The sequence below is a fragment of the Mesocricetus auratus genome, unplaced genomic scaffold, assembly GCF_017639785.1.
Source record: "Mesocricetus auratus isolate SY011 unplaced genomic scaffold, BCM_Maur_2.0 Super-Scaffold_100004, whole genome shotgun sequence".
Taxonomy (NCBI): domain Eukaryota; kingdom Metazoa; phylum Chordata; class Mammalia; order Rodentia; family Cricetidae; genus Mesocricetus; species Mesocricetus auratus.
Window position 1 is genome coordinate 54,490,899 of NW_024429189.1, and position 22,167 is coordinate 54,513,065.

At 36.2% G+C, this 22,167-nt stretch overlaps 2 protein-coding genes across 2 annotated transcripts; both read right to left on the minus strand.

Moving 5' to 3' along the window:
- Positions 1-9,729: 9,729 nt before the first annotated feature.
- LOC121140196 (olfactory receptor 5AL1-like) lies at positions 9,730-10,671 on the minus strand. Its single transcript, XM_040744893.1, has one exon. The coding sequence runs from the start codon at positions 10,669-10,671 to the stop codon at positions 9,730-9,732; it is 942 nt and encodes a 313-aa protein (XP_040600827.1).
- Positions 10,672-20,216: 9,545 nt separating this feature from the next.
- Positions 20,217-21,170, minus strand: LOC101834597 (olfactory receptor 5AL1-like). The gene has a single exon (XM_021233871.2). The coding sequence runs from the start codon at positions 21,159-21,161 to the stop codon at positions 20,217-20,219; it is 945 nt and encodes a 314-aa protein (XP_021089530.2). The 5' UTR covers positions 21,162-21,170.
- Positions 21,171-22,167: the final 997 nt, after the last annotated feature.

The window sequence follows — 22,167 nt, forward strand, 5'->3', positions numbered from 1 at the left end:
ACTTCATCCTACCTTGCTATTGGTCAGTCAGCTTGCTCATTATACCAATCATAGCAACATATATTCACACAGTGTACAGAAGGACAACCTTATAGATTGCCTTCATAAAACATTTAAATAGGAATCATCACACCTGGATTATGCAATCCCAATTTAAAGTTGAAGATAAAAGTCCTTTTCACAGAGGCTGTAAACCTCTGTGAACACAGAGGTTTTGCCCCAGGCTAACCTAATGTGTTCCTGAGACCTGAAGCATTATTTCACACCTATTATTTTATAGTGTATAGATGGTTTATACCGAAATCTTGTTTGCTTTTTAACTTACCTCTTTCAAGGTGGATTATTCTTTCACAAGTCTACAATCTGCAACACACACAGCTCTTGTTTAAAACAAAGCTTTTGATACCTTCATCTGAGCAACCTCATCACAATTCTGTCTGACCTTCCCGTTTCCAGACCTCCATTTTGAAATGTGTTGTCTGAAAAATAGTCAAACGATAAGTGTTCAAAATTAAAGTATTAATGTATATTCACAATATTTGGCCTACTCTTTTTGCTTTAGTTATGATAGTGTATTTTTCATTTGCTCATATTTATACTTTGAACTCCATTAACTTTTAGTTAGTTGCTTCCTTTTCTTAGTGTTTACACTACACAGCTTAAGTACATGACTAATTACTGCAAATACCTTTTCCAGTATATAAAATTGTCATGTCTCCACGATTCTCAAGTTCAGATGTTTGTCAGATATTTGAACTGTAGTGCAGGCCATGGCACAAGGATGGCTTGAGTCCTCAAGTCCTTGAGTTCCAGAGAAACTTTACTAAGTCATTCAGTCACAGGCATGCTGTTTTTGCTTTCACTTTTAGGAGCAGTTGAATGTAAAATGGGGAGTTTGCTGATTATGTAGCTTCTGGGGAAATATATTCATGTTCCCAAGAGAAAACTTTGAAGAAATGGAGTTATAGCCTAAAATGAGAGTCACAATAGAAATAATCTTCCTTGTGTCTTGCTCAGCTCTGAATACAAGCAGTTACAAATATATCCACTGGCCTATCCTGGAGCCTATATAGAAGGAATAGGAATAATGATGGCAAAATGAATGAGATAGCAGAACCTTTCTGGGAATGTATAAAAAGAACAGGGTCCTATTATAAGACCAAGAAACAGAAAATGCTATAATCAGTCAGTTAAATACTTTTTAGGAGACATTTTGTAAATCTTGCATTTTAGAAAATATGAAATGATTCTACATGTAACTTGGTTAATTTAAAAATAACTGCAGATTGCCTAACATATCATAACCCTACTGATAGCCAAGATGGACACAGGCTGTAAAAATAGAAGGTTCTATGCTATGCAGACCCTGAAAAACTTGTTACTTCCTGATTTGACAGATGCAGTTTAAAGATGTTGTTTCAGATAAGGCTGTCTATTTTGCACTTTGCTTTACACCCTAGATGTTTAACAAAAAAGTGGAAAAGAAAGCCAGGGCTCTGATGCTTGCCAAATGACTTATGTAGTCAATCTGCAATGTAAATAAAGAATCTCTGTGATTGAGAGAGCTTCTGAACTCTCAGATGTGCATTTGTCCCTTTCTTCCCCCACCAACTCCATACATCCTCTTTGGGACCTGAACTCTACTAAAGCCGAACTTCAGTATAATTGTTCATGGCTTTCACGTTTTATTTGAGCAAGCAAGAACGTTGTTTAACATTTGCCCAAAAGTGAACTGTTCTACACTTTCTACCTTCAGAATCAGTCATTGTCAGCTTCTGGTTTCTCTGTAGATGGAATCACTTCCAATAGGAGGAAAGAGACTTCAATCTTTACATCTTACTGTCAGACATCCCACAAACTATTCACTTCCCCTGAATTCTTTCCAGCTTCTTGTGGTGGAAAGATGCATGTACTTAAACAAAATTTATTCGTGCACCTATATTTTGTTCTTATATTTGTCCCTATATTTTTTCTCCTATTGTAATTATTCAAGTTTTTTTCATTAGCTTAAACTATACACAAAATCTTCCCAGTATTCCCTTCCATGCATCATTTTACTTTTACACTTAACAGCTATGTTCTTCTTTTTACCCTTTTAGTCCTAGTCTTCCAGAAAAAGCCAATGTATCTCAAATCTATATCCCTCAAATAAATTTGTGCATTGTTGCCATTATTTTTCTTGTGCAGCACATAAAAAGGCAAGTCTCTGTCACATTTTAACCATTTTATTCAGTCTGGCATACCAGTTTATGGAATGGTATCACTATATTAGAGATGGATCCTCCTTCTTTAGGTTCCGCATGTTGGAAACACTGTAATAACCAGTCCCAAGTCTAATCAAGTCCACAACAGAAATAATTCACCACATATCTCTGTCTATCATAGTCCAGCATTTGCTCTCAGAAGTTCAAGTAATTGTCATCTCCAAGTTCACCATCACTTTCCTTCTTCCCAACTACAATATGGTTTCTTATTAGAAGCTTATTAGATTAGGCCATTAACATCACCTTTCACACTGAAACAATGACTATTTTGGTTATTCTTTACCTAAATTCCTGCACTTTTACTTTTTTCTTAGCATCTTTGTTTTAGTGGCTCAGATTCTTTTATTTGTGTTTTGATTAAGACCCTTATATTCATCTACCAATTCACATTATACAGTACATTCTTTTTAGAGATTGTAATGTACCACTAGGAGACAACAGCTACTCTTTTCCTGGTGAAGCAAAGGTATAGATTTCTATACTACATGCCTGCTCCAACTTCAAGCATACATATGTATTTGACTACATATACTTTTAATTTTCCATATTCCACAGATATCTCAATTTATCATAAGCAAATTCAAAGACAAGCACTTGATTGAAAATAAACCTACCCCAATAGTATACACTGGAATACTCACAGATAATTCTTCTAAGTTTGGTGTGCAACTCTGAAATACATCTAACTTCTACCAAGAAAATTTAATAGTTAGATGTGACCCATTACTTAACATGTAACAAGCAATCAATAGAAACACTAAATAAATTCTTGGACCTCTTTAACCAATGAGAAAATGTTTCTTCCTTTAAACCCCCTTTGCCTATCCAGCTATCTTTGAATGTTTTATTTTATAAATAATACTTTAAAAAATTCCCAGTAAGTGAGTCTGGTGTACCTTGAGGCAAGTTGTGTGTATGCCAGAAGTTCTTAATTTTACTGACTATTTAAATGTATTTCATGAATATCTTGGCACTATTCAATATTTTCCATTAATGACATAATTCTATATAAATTGAGCCAGAAATATAATGGTATTCCACAGACAGCAATTATGCTATGGTTGATCTTTTGGGACCTAATGTTTAAAATTGGCAAAATAACATATTAATTGATTGATCAGTATACTGATCCCAGGTGAGATAATATATTAGAAAATAATAACAATGATTAACATATGAGAAATAACACACAAAACATGTGTTTTGATTAATTTTTGTATATTTTAGTTCTTACAGGTATTATTAAATGTTGTACAGTCCTAAGTAGTAGGCCCTAGGCACTTTTACAATACCACATGGCATCCATAATGTATTATATATAGAACAATAATAATGAAATAAGAAGCCATGGATTTAAAGGGCATGGAGGTAGCTGGAGAACAGAGAGTGAAAGGGAGATGATGAAAATATAGTACTTGTGTGTGAAATCTTCAAAAAGTAATTTTAACAAGTTGTGACTTCTGATTTGCATTTCCCTGATTACTAGGGATGTCGAACCCTTTCTTAAGTGTCTCTCAGCCATTTTAGTTTCCTCTATTGAAAATTCTCTATTGAGTTTTGTAGACCACTTTTTAATTGGATCCTTAGGTTCTTTGGAGACTTGCTTCTTGAGTTCGTTGTAGATTTTGGAGATCAGCCCTATGTCAGATGTGGGGTTATTGAATACCTTGAATATCTTTTCCCATTCTGTGGGCTGCCTTTTTGTCTTGTTGACTGTGTCCTTTGCCTTGCAGAAACTTCTCAGCTTCAGCAGGTCCCATTTATTAACTGTTGATCTCACTGTCTGTGCTACTGGTGCTGTGTTCAGAAAACGGTTTCCTGTACCAATTCGTTCAATGGTACCTCCCACTTTCTCTTCTAAAAGGTTAAGTGTGACAGGATTTATGTTGAGGTCTTTAATCCATTTGGACTTAGGTTTTTTGCATGGAGATACACATGGATCTATCTGCAGTTTCCTACATGCTGGCATCCAGGTATGCCAGCACCATTTGTTGAAGATGCCTGTTAAGAGAAGCTTTTTCTTTTGCTAGCCGCTTTGGTTTATCCCCCGCCAGTCACCTGGGCTCTGCCGCGCCAGCCTGGTTCTAGATCCGCATGAGTCCCAAATAAACACACAGGAGGCTATATTAATTATGAAGCTGTTGGCCTTGTTTGTCTCTTACTGGCTAGCTCTGCCTTAAGTAATTACCTCATAATTGTTAATCTAAGTATGTTTCTTACTGGAGAATAGTTCCCGGCGTCCTACCCCCATGGTGTCACATGTTGACTCTCTTGTGTTTCCCCTTCCCAGAATCCTCCTCGACTCCTAGTCCCTCCTATCTAGGTTTTCTATTGGCCAGACAGTACTTTATTGACAAATGCACAGGCAAATAACAGGAGTTCCCCAACAGATGCCTTCTTTTTTTCATTGTATAATTTTAGCTTATTTGTCAAAAACCAAGTGTGCATATGTGTATGGGTTAATATCAGGGTTTTCAATTCCATTTCTTTGGTTAACCTGTTTATTTTTGTGCCAATACCAACCTGTTTTCAGGACAGAGCTTGAAGTCAGTGATGGTGATGTCTTCAGACATTGTCTTGTTGAACATGGTTGTTTTGGCTATCCTGGGTCTTTTGTCTTTCTATATAAAGTTGAGACTTGTTCTTTCAAGGTCTGTGAGGAATTATGCTGGGATTTTATTGGGGATAGCATTCAATCTGTAGATTGCTTCTGTCAAGATTGCCATTTTTACTATGTTAGTCCTACCTGTCCAAGAGCATGGGATATCGCTCCATTTTCTGGTATTTCCTTTAATTTCTTTCTTTAAAGCTCAAAGTTCTTATGATACAGGTCTTTTACTTGTTTAGTTAGGGTTACCCCAAGGTATATTATGCTGTTTGTTGCAATTGTAAAGTGTGGTGTTTCTCTGATTTCTTGACATTTTTATGCTTTTAAATATACTGAAAAGTAAAAATATGAAAATTGTGTAAAATTTGACAATGTTTTCTTCAAGTTTTTAACTAGATATAGAATGAATGATACATAAGAATATATACAAGTGAAAAATCAACTATAAACTTGTTAATTTTAACTAAAAGACATGAAATTCAATGTAATAGAATGTGAATATTTCAATTCTAATTCTTCATCACATCATTGTGCTTATCAGAGCAGAGAATATCACTGAGGTGAAGTAATAAATCCTCTAGGCAAAAGGAAAATTAATATGATTTGGGTTAATTTAAGTTATGAGTTAATTAGAAACAAGCCTAACATAAGCCTAGCTTTCATAATTTATATGTCTCTGGATTGTTTGTTTTTATTTTATCGTGTGTGTGAGCTGGCACCCCAAAGAAAAGTGTGTCCACAATTCCTTATATTTTCACTTTTATTTTTAATTAATTTGAACCCTCCATAATAATACATTTTCTGGTTTAACTGAAATAAATTCAATCTAGTTGGAAATGTACCTGTACAATCAGGGTAATTATGGGATTCTGAGAACTGTCAAGTTTATATTTCAGAAATATTAAAAATTACCCTTCATCTGTCAAGTCATTTAAGTGCAAAATTCACTTGTGTTAGGGCATAACTATTTTAGATTTCATGCATATTATATTTTAATTATGTTAATGTATAATTTTATGTGATTTTTAATAATTCTCTAATGTATCCTTAAATTTATTTATTGAATAAAAATTCAGATTTAGCCCATATGTTTTATTTCATAATGTATTCACTTTAAATTACATATTTTATAAAGCAGAACCATTAGTATTTATATAATTATAACTTACATAGTTTATTTCCAATCCTTATTTTTGGAAATTGCAAGTGTGTTATTAAGGAAAGAAAGTTAGTATTTTATGATATGAATAATTATATAAGTTGAGGACCACTAAAGGTACTTTCTCCTAGTTTGGGAATGAAATACAATTAGACATTGTGGAATTAGATATGATTCTGACTTTCATACACATGAACTAGTCTCATAAATACTTGAGGTTAGTAGAGGGGAGGTAGGTAGGAAAAAGAGAATGGGAGAAGAGGAGGTGAGAGGAGAACAAGAGGGATCAAGAAGACTGAGAGAGGGGAGGAATAGAGATACCTTAATAAAGGAAGCCAGTAATGATTTAAAGAGAAATCTGGCTCTAGGGAAATGTTCAGAGATCCACAAGGATGATCCCAACTAAGAAAATAGGTAGTAGTGGAGATGCCCCCTTTGATGCCATTCCTCTATAATGAGATTGATGACTACCTTAATTGTCATCCTACAGCCTTCATCCAGTAGCTGATGGAAGCAGAAGCAGACACCCACAGCTAAACAGTGAGCCATACTCCTGGAATCCAGCTGTGGAGAAGGAGGAGGGATGAGCAAAGGAGCCAAGATTGTGCTGGAGAAACCCACAGAAACAGTTGACCTGACCTAGTTAGAGCACAGGGACCCCAGTCATAAAGCTGGGGGAACCAGCGTTACACTGAATCAAGCCCTCTGAATGTGAGTGCCATCTAGGAGGCCTGGGCAGTCTATGGGACCTCTAACAGTGGAACCAGTGTTTATACCTAGTGCAAAAATGGACTTTGAGAATCATTTCATATGGAGGAACACTAGTGCAGCCCAGATACATGAAAGAGGGTCTAGGCCCTCCCCTAAATGATGTAGCAAACTTTGATGATCCCCCATGGAAGGCCTCACTATCTTTGGGGAGTGGGTGGAGGATGGGTTGGTAGGTTGGTTAGGGGCATGGGAGGATGGGAGAGCGAGGGAATGGAGGATTGATATGTAAAATAAGATTGTTTCTAAAATAAAAACTAAAAAATATAATTAATAACAAAGAGAAAAAATAAGTTGCCTTTTGTTTGTTGGTTTTTCTTTGTATCCTTTCTATAAAGCAAAGGTTTGCAGCATAAGTAGGTAAATTATTTGTGTTAGAATGAGGTTTACTTGGCCTTCTGATTTTTTAAAATATAATACTTTGAGAAGTTCATGTCTTGTGATCTTATTCACCATCTTTTACCAACTCCATCTAGAATCATTGTCATCTTTCTACTATTCCAACTTCAAATTTTCTTCCTCCTGATGATCATTCTCTCTTCTTGTTGTTGTTCTTCTTGTTCTTGTTCGTCTTCTTGTTCTTGTTATTCTTGTTTTTGTTCTTCTTGTTCCTCTTGTTCTTGTTCTTGTTCTTCTTTTCCTCCTCCTTCTCTCTCTTCTCCTCCTCCTCCTCTTCCTCCTCCTGTTCATCCTTCAAAAAATCTTTGTATTTTATAAGTGATTGTGATAGTGGGACCTAAAATTATTTTCATAAAATACTCACAAATGATTAAATTGCATATAAGGTAAAAATGAAATAATTAATGAAATTTGTACTTTCATTTTGTGCATTTTAACATTAAGAATATCACACTACCAAGGATTTCCTAAAAGGCTACTGTCAAACTGAAATAATTCACAGGAGAAAGTTACAGATTACCATATTTTATTAAGCCAATTAAGATTATGTTGAGTATTCTTGTCTGCTGACCAAGAGCTCCTGCCTGGGGAAGATTCTTGGTGGCAAAAGTAAGGAGTGTAGGAATTTTAAAGTCATGAAGGATGACTTCACATCATACCTGGTGATAGCCAAGGGGGGTTTATAATGTAACCTTTGGTCTTGTAAAAATTGATTTAAGGTATTTTTGGTTGTGAGCCTAGCCTTTAATGGCTGAGCTATCTGGCAAACTAAGCAACAGTGGAGAGACTACCTTAAATGCCCCTTGCTGATAATGATTTTGATGACTACTTTGTATACCATCCTAGAACCTCCATCCAGTGAGAGAAGGAAGCAGAGGCAGACACCCACAGCTAAACACTGAATTGAACTCATGGAACTCAGTGACAGAGAGGGAGGAGTGATGAGCAAATGGCCAAGATTGGGCTGGTGAAACCCAGAGAAACAGCTGACCTGAACAAGGGGAGATCTCAGACCCCAGACTGATGACTGTGAGGCCAGTTTGGGACCGATCCAGACCACCTGAATGTGGGTGTCAGTGAGGAGGCCTAGGCAATGTATGGAGCTTTGGGTAGTAGATCACACAAATGGATTTTGGGCACCCATCCCACAATGAGGGATGCTCTCTCAATATGGACACTTGGGAGAGGGCCTAGGCCCTCCCTGGAATGAAATGACAGACTCTAGAGATTCCCCATGGAGGGCCTTACCCTCCCTGGGGAATGGAGTGGGTATTAGGTGGTGGGATGGGGGGCTACTTGGGGGAAGCAGGCTTGGAGGGGATGGGGAGGGAGCTGGGACTGACATGTAAAGTAAGTTTGCTTCTAATTTAAATATAAAATAAAAAAATTAAAAAATTGATATAAGCTAGTTCCTCTCAAGGAACATAGCTTTTTTACATATCAGGATCCTTTCTTATTAGGAAAAGCTGTATCTTTGGAGTAAAAACATTTTCAAGTGAAGAAGCCATTTGTTTACTCTCAAATGAGGCTTCTCAGGGGAGGAGTTGAGAGACTAGGACAACCTGACTGTTCTTATGCTGTTCAAGCACAATGACCTAAAGTAAAAGAGTCACTGCTATAGCTGTATGCTAAGTAAAGAAATTATACATTATGCTTAATAGGTCTACTATGTGCTGGTGACGGTTAACGCTTTCATGTTTATCATCTTCCTTAATACTCACAGACTGGAAGTGCTGCTCATTGCTGGAATGGTTTAGATGAGGTTCTAGTTTGAAATATCAGTACAACAAAAAGAAAATTTTTACCATTCATAAACATTGAATCAGTCCATGAAATATTACTGCTTTTTCAGATGAGTAAACAGGGTATACAAATGTGAAATAATATATAGACTATAAAAATTGCTGCTCATGGCAAAATTGCTAGGTAAATTGTTCAGAGTCTAGTTCATAACAGTATACTGATATTATCAGGTGGTAAATTTCAAAGGGATGAGGCACTCCAGTGGTCACTTCTGTTAAAGTGCTAGTCATCAAGTATTTGAAGTTAAGAGTACTCTGGTAGTTCAGTTTTTCTCAGAATAGTAAGGATGAAATGGAAAGGTTGTGGAATCTTGACTTAAAATGAATAAATATAATTATCATCATTAAATTATAAAATCATTTCTATATGTAAAAATTTGAAATATAAGAAAACAATCATTTATTTTATACAGAACTGCAATTAAGCAGTATTACAGAGCCTCAATACAACTACAACTTTCCCACAGTTGCTGATAATATTGAAGATTTGATGCTAAATATTCTCTTTTCACTCCTTTTAAAAAATTAAAATAGATGCTATAAAATTCACAAAATCCCTCTCATATGTCACGGACTAAGAATGACAGAATAAAGAGGATTCATGATACATGCGATAAGCAGATCAGAGAACTCATCATATTGGTGGGGCCTCTGTCTTTATCCAGCACTGTGACTTCATGTGACATACAGTTGGAAGACACCTGACCTTTATATCCAGTATTTGTTAAATTATTTTATGGCTAAAGGTAACTTTTCTATTATTCTCTTCAGGGCACTTTTTACCTCCTGATTTCTCAAGCTGTAGATCAGTGGGTTTAACATGGGAATCACTACCACATAAAACACAGAAGCAAATTTATCTGTGTTCAAAGAATGGCTTGACTTGGGCTGCAGGTACATAAAACTAACTGTCCCATAAAATATAGTGATTGAGGTCAAGTGAGATGCACAGGTAGAAAAGGCTTTCCTTCTTCCATCAGCAGAATGAATCCTCAGGATGGCAAAGACAATGAAGACATAAGAAATGACCACAATCACCAGAGAGCAAAGGGTGTTGAAGCCGGCAATGATTAGTAACATTAGTTCCTTGACATGAGTGTCAGAACAGGCCAGAGCAACTAAAGGAACATCATCACAGTAGAAGTGGTTGACCACATTGGATCCACAGAAAGTCAAGCGGAAGGTTGCCACTGCCTGTGCAATCCCTACAGTGAATCCATAAACGTATGTGCTGGTGATCATCTGAAGACAGAGTTTCCTAGGCATGAGGACTGCATAGAGGAGAGGGTTCCAGATTGCCATATACCGATCATAGGCCATTATTGACAGCAAATAGAGTTCACAAACTACAAATGTGACAAAACAGCACAATTGAGTAGCACATGCAAAGAAGGTTATGCTTTTAACTTCACGGAGAAAATTTAGCAGAGTATTTGGGGTGACAGAGGAGGTAAAACAGAAGTCAATAAAAGCCAGATGGGTAAGGAAAAAATACATAGGTGTGTGAAGCTGAGGACTCACTTGAATTACCACAATTAATCCAATATTACCCAAAACACTAGTTAAGTAGATGACTAGAAACACAGGAAAGAGGCTGACCTGAAGCTCTGGGTCATCTGTCAGTCCCACGAGGATGAAATCAGACACTTCTGAACGATTGCTCTTAACCATTACAGACAGGTGTTACTGTATTAAAAGACTTCAGAGATCACAATGTGCAGCTACAGAGAGAAGCAGATTCCCATTGACTGATCTTCATTTTGGACAGTCATAAGAAGACCTTCATATGGCTTCAGCTTTCAAAATGGCACGTCACAGGCAAATTTATCAAAATATGGGACTCTGAGGGATTTACAAACACAGAAAGTGTTTTTTCAAAATTTTGTTCAATTGAACTAGCAAAGCACATGCATATTCTAATGAATATAGAAGGGGGAAGGGAGGGAAGGAAGGGCAGAGGGGAATGGAGAGAGAGAATAAAATGCTGAGTTTTTTGAAATAATAATAAACTGATTTTGTAATTACTGGAAAGATTTATACAAAAATATTGTAAAATTATAAAATTTTAATAATCTGATCTAATGCTTTATAATGTTGACTTTAGGAAGGGGATGTATGCAAGATTATTAGCAAAATTTTGAATACACATCTCTACACATCACAATCAGACAGTTTTGCCTTTTTACTTTGGTATTTTATAAACCCATGACCACTGTCTCCTTTCAGTTCAAGTACAGTATTTATAAATTAAGTATAAAATGGAAATCACAAAATGTATTCTTTTGCTTTAAAAATTAATAGGTTAAGGTTAAGTCATGTTAGAAGTTAAATTTTTTGACATTAGAGTGAGACAGATTTTATAGATACTCATGATATTTTACTCCTAGTACAGATTTTACTCATAGCCATGGGTTCCAAAAAACATGTATACTCTCATAAGTAATTTTTTTTCTATTTTAATTTCCCATGGCTATGGTGGGGGCCCTGAGTAGTATTTTACTTTTAATACTAAAGTTATGTTTTATTTCTGTATTCCCTTTTATATCTTATATTTTCATCCTTTCCTGAACTATTCAATCCTTATCAACCTAGAACAAGATATTTAAAAAGCTCTTTAATGATCTCTGGCTTCTCTTACAGTCTGTGCCTATTGCATTTGCTTTCCTGTGTGCCTTGTGTAACAGATATTCTAGAAAGTTCCTGGAGCTCAGTTCTTTCATCTCCATTTCCCAGCCTAATAAGAAGCCATCTTTATCTCTTTTGCAATATATTTATTCTATGTTCACAACCATTCCCTTTCCACTTGGATCTGATGGAATTATATTATTTGACTACTATGAAGCATAATAAAATTGCCATCAACTTTCATGAGTGAAGCCATCATATTTTGTCCTGCAAGTCTAAAGAATCTATGGATTTTATTATGTTTCTCCTTACTTTCACTTTCTCTGGTAGCTCTCCTTCCCTTGCCTATATTTAATTACTTATATTACTCAAGCACATTATTTGCTGTTTTCAATCAAGCTAAGCCAAATTTCTTCTCTGAATTCTGGGTACTCATATCTAATTGTCTCTCATACCACTTCAACCAGTCATTTTATAAGCAGGTAATTGTAAAAATAGTCAAAGAGGGTTCATCAATTATAGCTAACCTTCTCTTCAATCAGTGACACTGCAGTATTTCTATTATGATTCAGTGAATGATGCTACCATCCATACAATCTTCCTTATAGCAAGTTGACTTGTTCATTTTACATAATCATTCAAATTTCACTGAGAAACATGTCTCTTTCTAACACGTAACATTTTCTTTATTTAGGCCACAAATAAAATGTAGGATAATCACTGTTACATTGGCTTCCAGTCTGCCTCTTCCTGTGAATATCCTATTTTGTGCGTAGTTTCTAATACAAGATTCTTGGCTTGGACTAAAGCCAAAATTTATTATCATTATTAAAAGCTTCTATTGATAATCCTTGTCTATTGTATTAGTTACAGCAATTTCAATATGCTTAATTCAGTACATACCTAACAAACTTCAATAGTTTGTGCTATGAACATCATTAAACAACCCTGTTGCAACTTTAGTTCTTTGTTTTTCATCCCCACCTCTTATTGCTTTCACATAATCCACAGCAAGCCCAAGGAAATCTAGTATACTTTGAAGCAACTGTGTGGTAGCCAACAGCACTTAGCATAGCTTCTATATTTGACTTTATCTTATATGACCTCTTGCTCCCTTTAGAATATTTTTCTGATTGCATCATTTAACTAATTTCTAAATTAGAAATATAATGATAGTTTGCAACCTAAGCAATTATGGTATGGTTGATCTTTTGGGATGTAATTTACTTCATAGGCAAAAATATGTACTTGGATGACAACTACTGTGAAGAGAAAGGATAATAAATTTCATTCAAGTATGTGGAGAATAAGTAAAACAAACAAGGGAAAACCAATGTTTATCTAGTTGTGATGTACTTTTAAAGACTTTGAATATGTTTTACTACAGTTGAGAGATTTGAGAGCTACCTTTGCATATCGCATTTCTAAGTAAATTAGATGGACCTCTGAGAATCTGTAAATTAATTATGGTATAATCATTTCAATAGGAATGCTTCATATTATTTATTTACTTAGAGTTTGAGACAGATCTTTACTATATAGCTCAGACTGGGTCTTCCTTCATCCTGGGATTAGAGGTGTCTGTTGTCATGCCTCATTTAAAATTTTTTCATTTTCCAAAATCAAAAATATGCTGCCATACTTTTTCCTGAAGCTGAGTTTATTTTTAAGATTCATTTTATTTTATAGAAATGAATGTTTTGTATTCATTTATGTCTATACACCAAGTGCATGCAGTGACCATAGAGGCTGAAAGCAGTTTTGGATCTCTTGGAACTAGGGTTAGAGAAGCCTTGAGCCACTGTAGTCTGACTTTCTTTGGATCATTAACTCCTGAAAAATAACATTGAGATTTTATTATTATTTATTAAAGAATGGTCTTAGCTTATGTTAAAATTTATATTAACCTATTTATATTAGAGTACATTCTGCACCATGGTTTGTCACCTCTCCTCCATACTTTATGTTAGATTTCCATATCTCTCACTTAAAAATTATATGTCTCTTTTTCCCAGTGTTCCTATCTCTGGAAATGCTACCTATCCTCTCCTACCTAGCAATTGACCATTTATTTCTTTATTAAACCAATCAGAAGATGCCTTGGCAGAAACACATCTTCACACTGTACAAAAATATTATCCAACAACCTTCTGCTATTTGTCTAAATAAAAAGGAAAGTTTTTAACTCTAACATGGTAAAACTACATACAATAAGAACAATTACATTCACAACATCCAGTCCATTTGTGTTTGGCAAATTTGTAGAAAGCATTCTATTATGTATACTATCGTGATAAGTCCAAAGTTTTATACCTAAACCTCTTCTATCCTAACTAATATTACCAATCTAAAAATAACCTTTCAGTCTTAAAACATTTTTTGATAAACAACTTAAGCTTTTCTTTCTCCCAATATTTACAAAAATTACTTCTCTTTTGTGAGGGTTTTTTTGGGGGGTGTATGCTTGTTTATTTGTTTTTGAAATAGGTTAAAGAAAGGGGTAAAACTATGACTATTTAGTCTGCATCTATATCAGAGACCTGAGAAAAATAAAATATTAATTTAGTCGACAGGAAGTGCAGAACAAGCAACTTCCAAAATGATAGAAATGATAAAGATGGATCACTATCTAGATAATGACTGAAGAAGCTTCCTCTGGATTCATAAGGATTCTTTTTTTGCCTACAGGTGTAGAATATCTGACAGAAAGTTCTTTGAAGCAGGGATTTTGAAGGACTGACCTACCTTTTCTTGGCAATGTTCTGACACCTTCTTTTGTGTTCTCTTTGTTTAATTTGGACAGCATGCTTTCAGCAGCAGAGACAAGTACAGTTCCTTACCCAGTAGTTAACTTTGCCACATTAAAAGCAAACTCCATATGGAGTTTCAATGATGCACATTATCTTCTGAGAAGTAGATTGGATCATATACCCAATGTTTCTGCTTCGACTAACAAAACTCACCCCCTAAAATTTTTACCACCTCCCAATATTGTCATATGCCGGGGGACAAGTCTGTAACACACAAACTTTGGGGGGAATTTTAAGATGCAGACCATAACATTCTGACTCTGCTCTCTACAAGTTCACGCCCATCTTAAAATGCAAATTATATCCATTTCACCTCCAAAGATCCCCATAGTCTTAACAGTTCCAGCATAACACAAAAGCCCAAGTTGAATAATACATGTGTGTATAAAAAAGTAGCATAATGAAACTCACTATTTTGATAATTAATATGGATTAATTTTTAACTGAGAATAAACCCAAAATCTTTAGGAGGCTATGAGTAAAGTACTAGTTATTGGCACCTTTAAAGTTCTTCTTAAACCTATAGACCATACAATGGTACAGGTTAAACATTCCCATTCTAGAACAAATACATTATTGTTTAGAAAAGAAGAGTGGGACCAAGGAAACACCAAACATCAGCAAGGTAAATTTCATATTCTGGTTTCATTAGTTTCAGGTCGGGTCTAGCATTTGAGGATACATGCTGGTGTAATGGAAAATGCACAATATTTTTATATAAATATATGTGGATATGGAGCTGTATGCATGCCATTTAAAATAGTATTCTAAAGAATTACAGTGGGTTGACTGAGTTGTTAAGAGAAGCTTTTTCTTTGCTAGACGCTTTGGTTTATCACCCGCCAGTCGCCTGGGCTCTGCCGCATTGTAGTCCCCAAATAAACACACAAGACACTGTATTAATTATGAAGCTGTTGGCCTTGCTTGTTTCTTACTGGCTAGCTCTGACTTAAGTAATTACCTCATAATTGTTCATCTAAGTATGTTTCTTACCGGAGAATAGTTCCAGGCTTCCTACCCCCATGGCGTTACATGTTGACTCTGTTGTGTTTCTCCTTCCCAGAATCCTCCTGGACTCCTAGCCCCACCTATCTAGATTCCTATTGGCCAGCAGTAATTTATTAACATATACACAGGACTTCCCCAACATCTCCTCTTTTCTGTTTAAACAAAAAGAAAGGTCTTAACTTTCACATAGTCAAATTGCATATGACAGAACAGTTATCAAGTAAGAACATAGTTACAATATTTTAGCAAGATTTAAAGAAAAAATCATCTATCTCATTCCTGTAAGTCCAAAGTTCTATATGTAGTTTATCTCTTATCATAACTAAGGAAAACTATAATTATAGCTATCTGTCTTCAACTCCATCAAAGACCACAGAAGGATAATATATAAACACTAGGATTGACAGAGACATCTTACTGCCTGGACAGTCACCCGAAGTTCCTCTGTAACGTTGGGGCATCCATCTTCAGCCCATAGGCCACAATGTGTCTGGAACACTTCTCAGCAAAGCAGGAAATTTGAAACTGTCCATCTGCGTTGGCAGTCTGTCAGTCATTTTTCTTTGTCCTGCAGAAAGTCTCATAGACTCTTCCATGAAGCAGAAACCCTGTAAGACTGAGTTCAGCATTCACTTTCCTGTGGGTCCTGCATGTCCAGTTTATATAGCAACAGTCAAACAGTCTAGGCAAGAGCAGTTTCTTGCCCAAATGGCTAATCTTGCCATGTTGAAAGCAAACTCCATAATGAGTCTCTTCGATGCCCATCTTCCTCTCAGGCATAATTGGTGCTGCCAGGAGCAGACATTTCTCATTGTCAAGAAAAACCCTAAACCATTTTAAATGCCATTTTCTGAAGGTCTTTGAGAGGTTTGAAGACTGTTTATCTATCTCAAATATATTTCTGTATATCTAGAAAACCTAACTAACCTAACTATAAATTCTATTATCATTAACTATCTGTAGTCTGTATTCAATTATGCATTACATTTTAAAAGATCAGTATAAGCACAATACTTAATCAAGAGGAGAAATATACACATCACAAAATTGACCTTGAATTTGTATCAATAAATGAAAAAACAATACCTATATCATAATTCCCCTTTTAACCATTAAAAGGATTGGCTGTGATCACTAGCCAATTATAAACAATCCCATTTAAATGAAAACAAAGATTTATAAACAAGATGGGAATTAGGACGTCGCTCATTCCAAACTGCTTCCTGCTGGAAGGGGGCGCTGTTCATACCATGGGGATCATGACAAAACTCAGAAACCTGTATAAGTCTGTATTTTCGGGGTCTGTAAAGCTGCATCATCTTAGCTGTCTCAATAGTTGGAACACCTAGTCCACTGCTTCCGGGGGTCTTGGTTCGTGAAACCACAAAAGTCTGGAAGGAATCCTCAGCTTTTCATTTTCTGTAGAAACATAAGCAAAAACTCCTTTTCCGAGTAACATATCCTTATACTTAAATTTTGAAGTCAAGGCATTTTCAAAAGATATAAGTTGAATTAATTCAGCAGCATTTATAATCAAGTGTACTTTAGCATTTGTTCCTTCCTTAGCAATCAAAAAACTGAAAAACACAATAGCATACTGTATCCAGACTCTCTGTGTATTTTCCATCTTTATGTGGCTTATTTATTTATCTATTATTACTTTATTTCTTTCACTTTTATTTATTTTTCTCTGAGACAGGGTTTCTCTTTGGAAACCTGCCTGCCTCTGCCTCTGGAGTAATTCCTACCGGCGTGCGCCACCACAGACAGCTTTTGTATTTATTTACCACTTTGTCGTTTCATTTTCTCTCTCAATCTCACGTATATTTTTAAACATACTGTAAACCTTTAGAGATTTTCTTCATCCAAGTCTGACTTTACTGTAAATCCTTATGTTTTTCTGGCCACGTGTCTTATCTGTAAAACCGCCGTTTCAAGATGGCGGGCGTAAGCGTGATTCCAGCTTACCGCCTCAGTCCATGCTGACCTCCAGCAAAAGCTGCCACTTCCAGCTGTCCGTACACCCCTTTAAATCGTTAGCAGAGTCTCTTAAAACAACCTTGTTGGTTTTTTTTTTTTTTTATGCCCAGTCAGGAAGACTCCGGTAAGCGCGCCATGTGAATCTCGGCTTGTTGCTAGCAAAACAGAGCACACCTGAGAAAAATGCTGCTACCAAAAATCTGCTTCTCTCTGTTCTTCTGTTTCTAAAATTCCTTTAAAGCTTTTGTTATTCTGCGTGGAAATTCATCATCCCACTCCTGATCACCATTTTGTTAAAGTGAAGCCTTTTCCTTGAGAGAAGCCGGTCTGCCCGCCTGGTTCCAGAGCCGCTTTCCTGCCAGCCTGGTTCTAGAGCCTTATCAGTCCCAAATAAACACACAGGAGGCTATATTAATTATGAAGCTGTTGGCCTTGCTTGTTTCTTACTGGCTAGCTCTGACTTAAGTAATTACCCCATAATTGTTAATCTAAGTATGTTTCTTACCAGAGAATAGTTCCAGGCTTCCTACCCCCATGACATTACATGTTGACTCTGTTGTGTTTCTCCTTCCCAGAATCCTCCTGGACTCCTAGCCCCACCTATCTAGATTCCTATTGGCCAGCAGTAATTTATTAACATATACACAGGACTTCCCCAACACTGAGTTAATTGTGACTAAAAGTACCATAATAATCCATTTTATTTTTTATAACTTTAAACAATGACAACATCCATTTTCCTACTTTTAGCTAATTTCTTGGTAAGAAACATGACACAAAGGGAGGATTGAAAGAGTGACAATGTAGTACAGAGATGTAGATATGATATTTGTCTACCATACTACAGCCAAGGTTCTATTTCTAACACCTATAAAGAACAGTGTGGTGGTGCACATTTTTAAAACTGGCATTCTGGAGATAGAGAAAGAGAGTCAGAACTTAAGGTTGTCTCCTGCTATATAGTACATCTGAAATCACCTGAGAACCTGAAATCTTGTCTTAAAATAGGAAAAAGTAAATTTTCAACTTTCTGTTTTGGTTGTCTCATGGGGGAAGTCCTCTTGTGTATAAATTTATCTGATTGGTTAATAAATAAAGCACCGTTGGCCAATAGGGAAGCAAGATAGGTGGAACTAGGAGTTGAGGAGGATTCTGGGAAATATAGTCAAGAAAGAGAGCAACCATGTGATCCTGGGAGAAGAAGGCACTAGTCTGGCATTCTCAGTATGATAAGACCTTATAAAAATACATATTAGTAACTATGGGTTAATAATTAAGTCAGAGCTAGCCATTAAGAAACCATAGCACACGGCTAATACCTTCATAATTAATATAGTGTCTTGTTTGTTATTTAGGGGCAGAGACAGCAGCAGGACCCAGGCAGCTGGTGGGAAAAAATGCATGTTACAGGTTGTCTATTTTTGTCAGGAGCGGAGTTATGCTATACTGTTGGTCAATGGCATCACATGGATCTGAGCCAATTTTCCAATGAAGAATTATTTTAGACCAGCTAGTTTACAGTTTACCCATTAGCTGACATAAATTCAAAAGTGGCTCCATATAAGGCTTTGGAGCATGGTCCAGAAAAGAAGCTATGCATGAATCATGATAAGTAATAAACTCTGGGTATCTTTCTAAATTTTAATTACTTTTGAATTGTTATTGTGCCAATAGAAAATATTCATTCACTTAGCAATATGGAAAAATTCTAGTGGTGCATGAGTGCAGAGAAGGTATTCATATCCCTAAGCAAAACTAAACTTCAAGGAAGATTCAGAGGTGTACTGTGCAATGATCTTCCATCAGCAAAGCAAATTTCTTAGACTGTTATGTGACATAATAGATAGATGATAGATAGATAGATAGATAGATAGATAGATAGATAGATAGAAGCAAAGACAGACAGATACACACAGCTAAACACTGAACTGAACTCCTGGAACCTAGTGACAGAGATGGAGGAGTGATGAGCAAAGGGGTCAAGACCATGACGGTGAAACCCACAAAGACAGATGACCAGACAAGGGGGAGCTCTTGAATCCCAGACTGATGGCTGAGAGGCCAAAAGGGGAATGATCCAGACTCCATGATTTTAGTGCCAGTGAGGAGGCCACAGAAATCACTGGGGCCTTGGGTAGTAGATCAATGTTTACCATGGTGTATGAATGATCTTTGGGAGCCAATTCCAAACAGAAGGATGCCCTCTCATCCTGGACACATGGGGAAGGGCCTAGGTCCTTTCATGGATGAAATGACAGACTCTAGAGATCCCCCCCAAGGAGGGCCTCACCCTCCCTGGGGAATGATGTGGGGATTGGGTGGGGCCTGGGAGGGCTGCTGGAGGGACAAGGGAGGAGGGGTGAGAGAGGGTTCTGAGATTGACATGTGAAGCATTCATGTTTCTAATTTAAATAAAAACATATACTGAAAAAACTCCTTAAACAAACATATAGACTCCAGTGTGCTATACCATGGGCAGATTTGAAGCATGGTGAAAGAGTGCTATAAATGATATGAGTGCAGTGTCAGTATACACATGCATGAAATGCTCAACGGATTGCAGTTAAACCTACTCAAGGACTTTATCTCCTTTGGTTATAGTATTTAAAAGTAAGCATGAGATCATTATACATACACACATACATATATGTACATCATATCTCAGATATTAAGCCCAAAAGAAAAGTGTTTGTCATTATTTTCTCCTAATGGAGTCATCACTGTGATGCCAGGCAAATTTAGACACACTGCCTTTATTTTCTATTGCTTCAGTTATTTCACTGGCAACTTAGATTACTTACTAATACTCAGAGTAATCTTCTCTATACTTCTCTTTAGTGCACTTTTCACCTCCTTATTCCTTAAACTATAAATTAATGGGTTTAGCATGGGTATTACCACTACATAAAAAACAGCAGCAAATTTGTCTGTATTTAGGGAATGACTAGATTCAGGTTGTAAGTACATAAAAATTATCGTCCCATAGTATATGGCAATGGAAGACAAGTGAGAAGCACAAGTGGAGAAGACTTTCTGCCTCCCTTCCCCCGAGTGCTTCTTTAGGATTGCAGCCACAATGAATGCGTAGGATATGAGGACGATGAGGAGAGAGCAGCATATGTTGAACCCAGCCATGCTCAGCAACATCAGTTCCTTGACTTGAGTGCTGGAGCAAGCTAGAGCCATGAGAGGAATGTCCTCACAGAAGAACTGGTTCACTAGGTTAGAGTCACAGAAGGACAAAAGGAACGTTGTCACTGTCTGAATAACTGCTGTGACAAATGCATAAATGTATGTGGTAGTGGCTATTTGGAAGCAGAGTCTCCTTGGCATGATAATTACATAGAGTAAAGGGTTGCAGATAGCCACATACCTATCATAGGCCATGACAGACAACAGGAAAACTTCACACACAGAAAATGTGGTGAAGAAACACACTTGAGCTGCACATCCATAAAATGATATGCTTTTAATCTCACGCAAAAAATTCACCAGAGCATTTGGAGTGACACAAGAGGTGTAACAAAAATCAACAAAAGCCAGGTGGCTGAGGAAAAAATACATGGGAGACTGAAGCTGAGGGCTGATTTGGATTAACAAAACCAATCCTAGGTTGCTCATGATACTAAACAAGTAAATGATTAGAAGGATCATGAAGAGAATGACCTGAAGTTCAGGATCTTCTGTAAGCCCCAAGAGGATGAACTCTGTCACTGTTGAATGGTTGCCTTTGGCCATTCAGTACATGTAGAATGTTTTATGATCAAAACCTCCAAATGGTACCTTCTGAATGATATTGATTCTGTTAAAAGAGAAGAATGAAATATACTGCCTTCACTCAAACGAGAACTCTGGTCTGTTCTCTGTGTGGTTTTCCTTGCATGGTAATTTTCACATGGTCTAAATAGGAACTCAAAGATTAGCAATCCTTCAGGGAGTAAAGCATAAGTTCAAAACTACATTCACTGCTTCATTACTGGATATAATAATTTCGCAGTAATGTGTATACTTTAAACTGGAAAAAAATCAGACCCATGAAGAAAATACTGTTCTACAGAACTTCTCGGTAATCATCTTAAAAATAAAGTAAATACTTCTGTAAATAGAAATACTTACCATTAAGTAATAGTATAGGACTTGAGACAAAGTGTTAACCAAATATATCTCTAGGGTACATAGGGACATTTATAGAACATCTTCTTTCTTATGTGTAAGAGCTCTGAGTTTCCTTATCTTTTGTGTTATCTTTGAATTTCAAAAAAGAAGAAAATAAAAATAATTGTTTTACCCAATATGAAAACCATATACCAAATATTCATAAATATACACACAAATGAATATGTATAAATAGTTTTCCTACTATAGATAAATAAATTCTTTAGTTAACTCAGTAAAATTAGTTTACCCTATACCTTCAAGCATTCAGTATCAGAAGAAACAAAATAACATCAATATTTTTTGGAGTCTTGTTCTTCTAGTTTGATCTCTGGTTAGTGGAAAGATGGCAGATTAAAATTTGTCTTTAAGCACAGTAGAGGTGGTACTGCTTCTATTTATTCTACTATCGCATCATCTCAAACAATCTTCTCACCAGCCTTCTAGATTGACGGTGCATATAGTATTGATACAGCATCTGCAATGCTTAGAAGGAGAGGGTGTGAGTCCATGAAGACACTTATAGCAGAAATCATAACCAATATTATGCCAGATCCCTCTGTATAACTGAGAGGAAAAAAAAACATTT

Coding starts and splice junctions, on each gene's coding strand:
- LOC121140196 (XM_040744893.1), bottom strand. CDS start 10,671: ATGGTTAAGAGCAATCGTTCAGAAGTGTCTGATTTCATCCTCGTGGGA.
- LOC101834597 (XM_021233871.2), bottom strand. CDS start 21,161: ATGGCCAAAGGCAACCATTCAACAGTGACAGAGTTCATCCTCTTGGGG.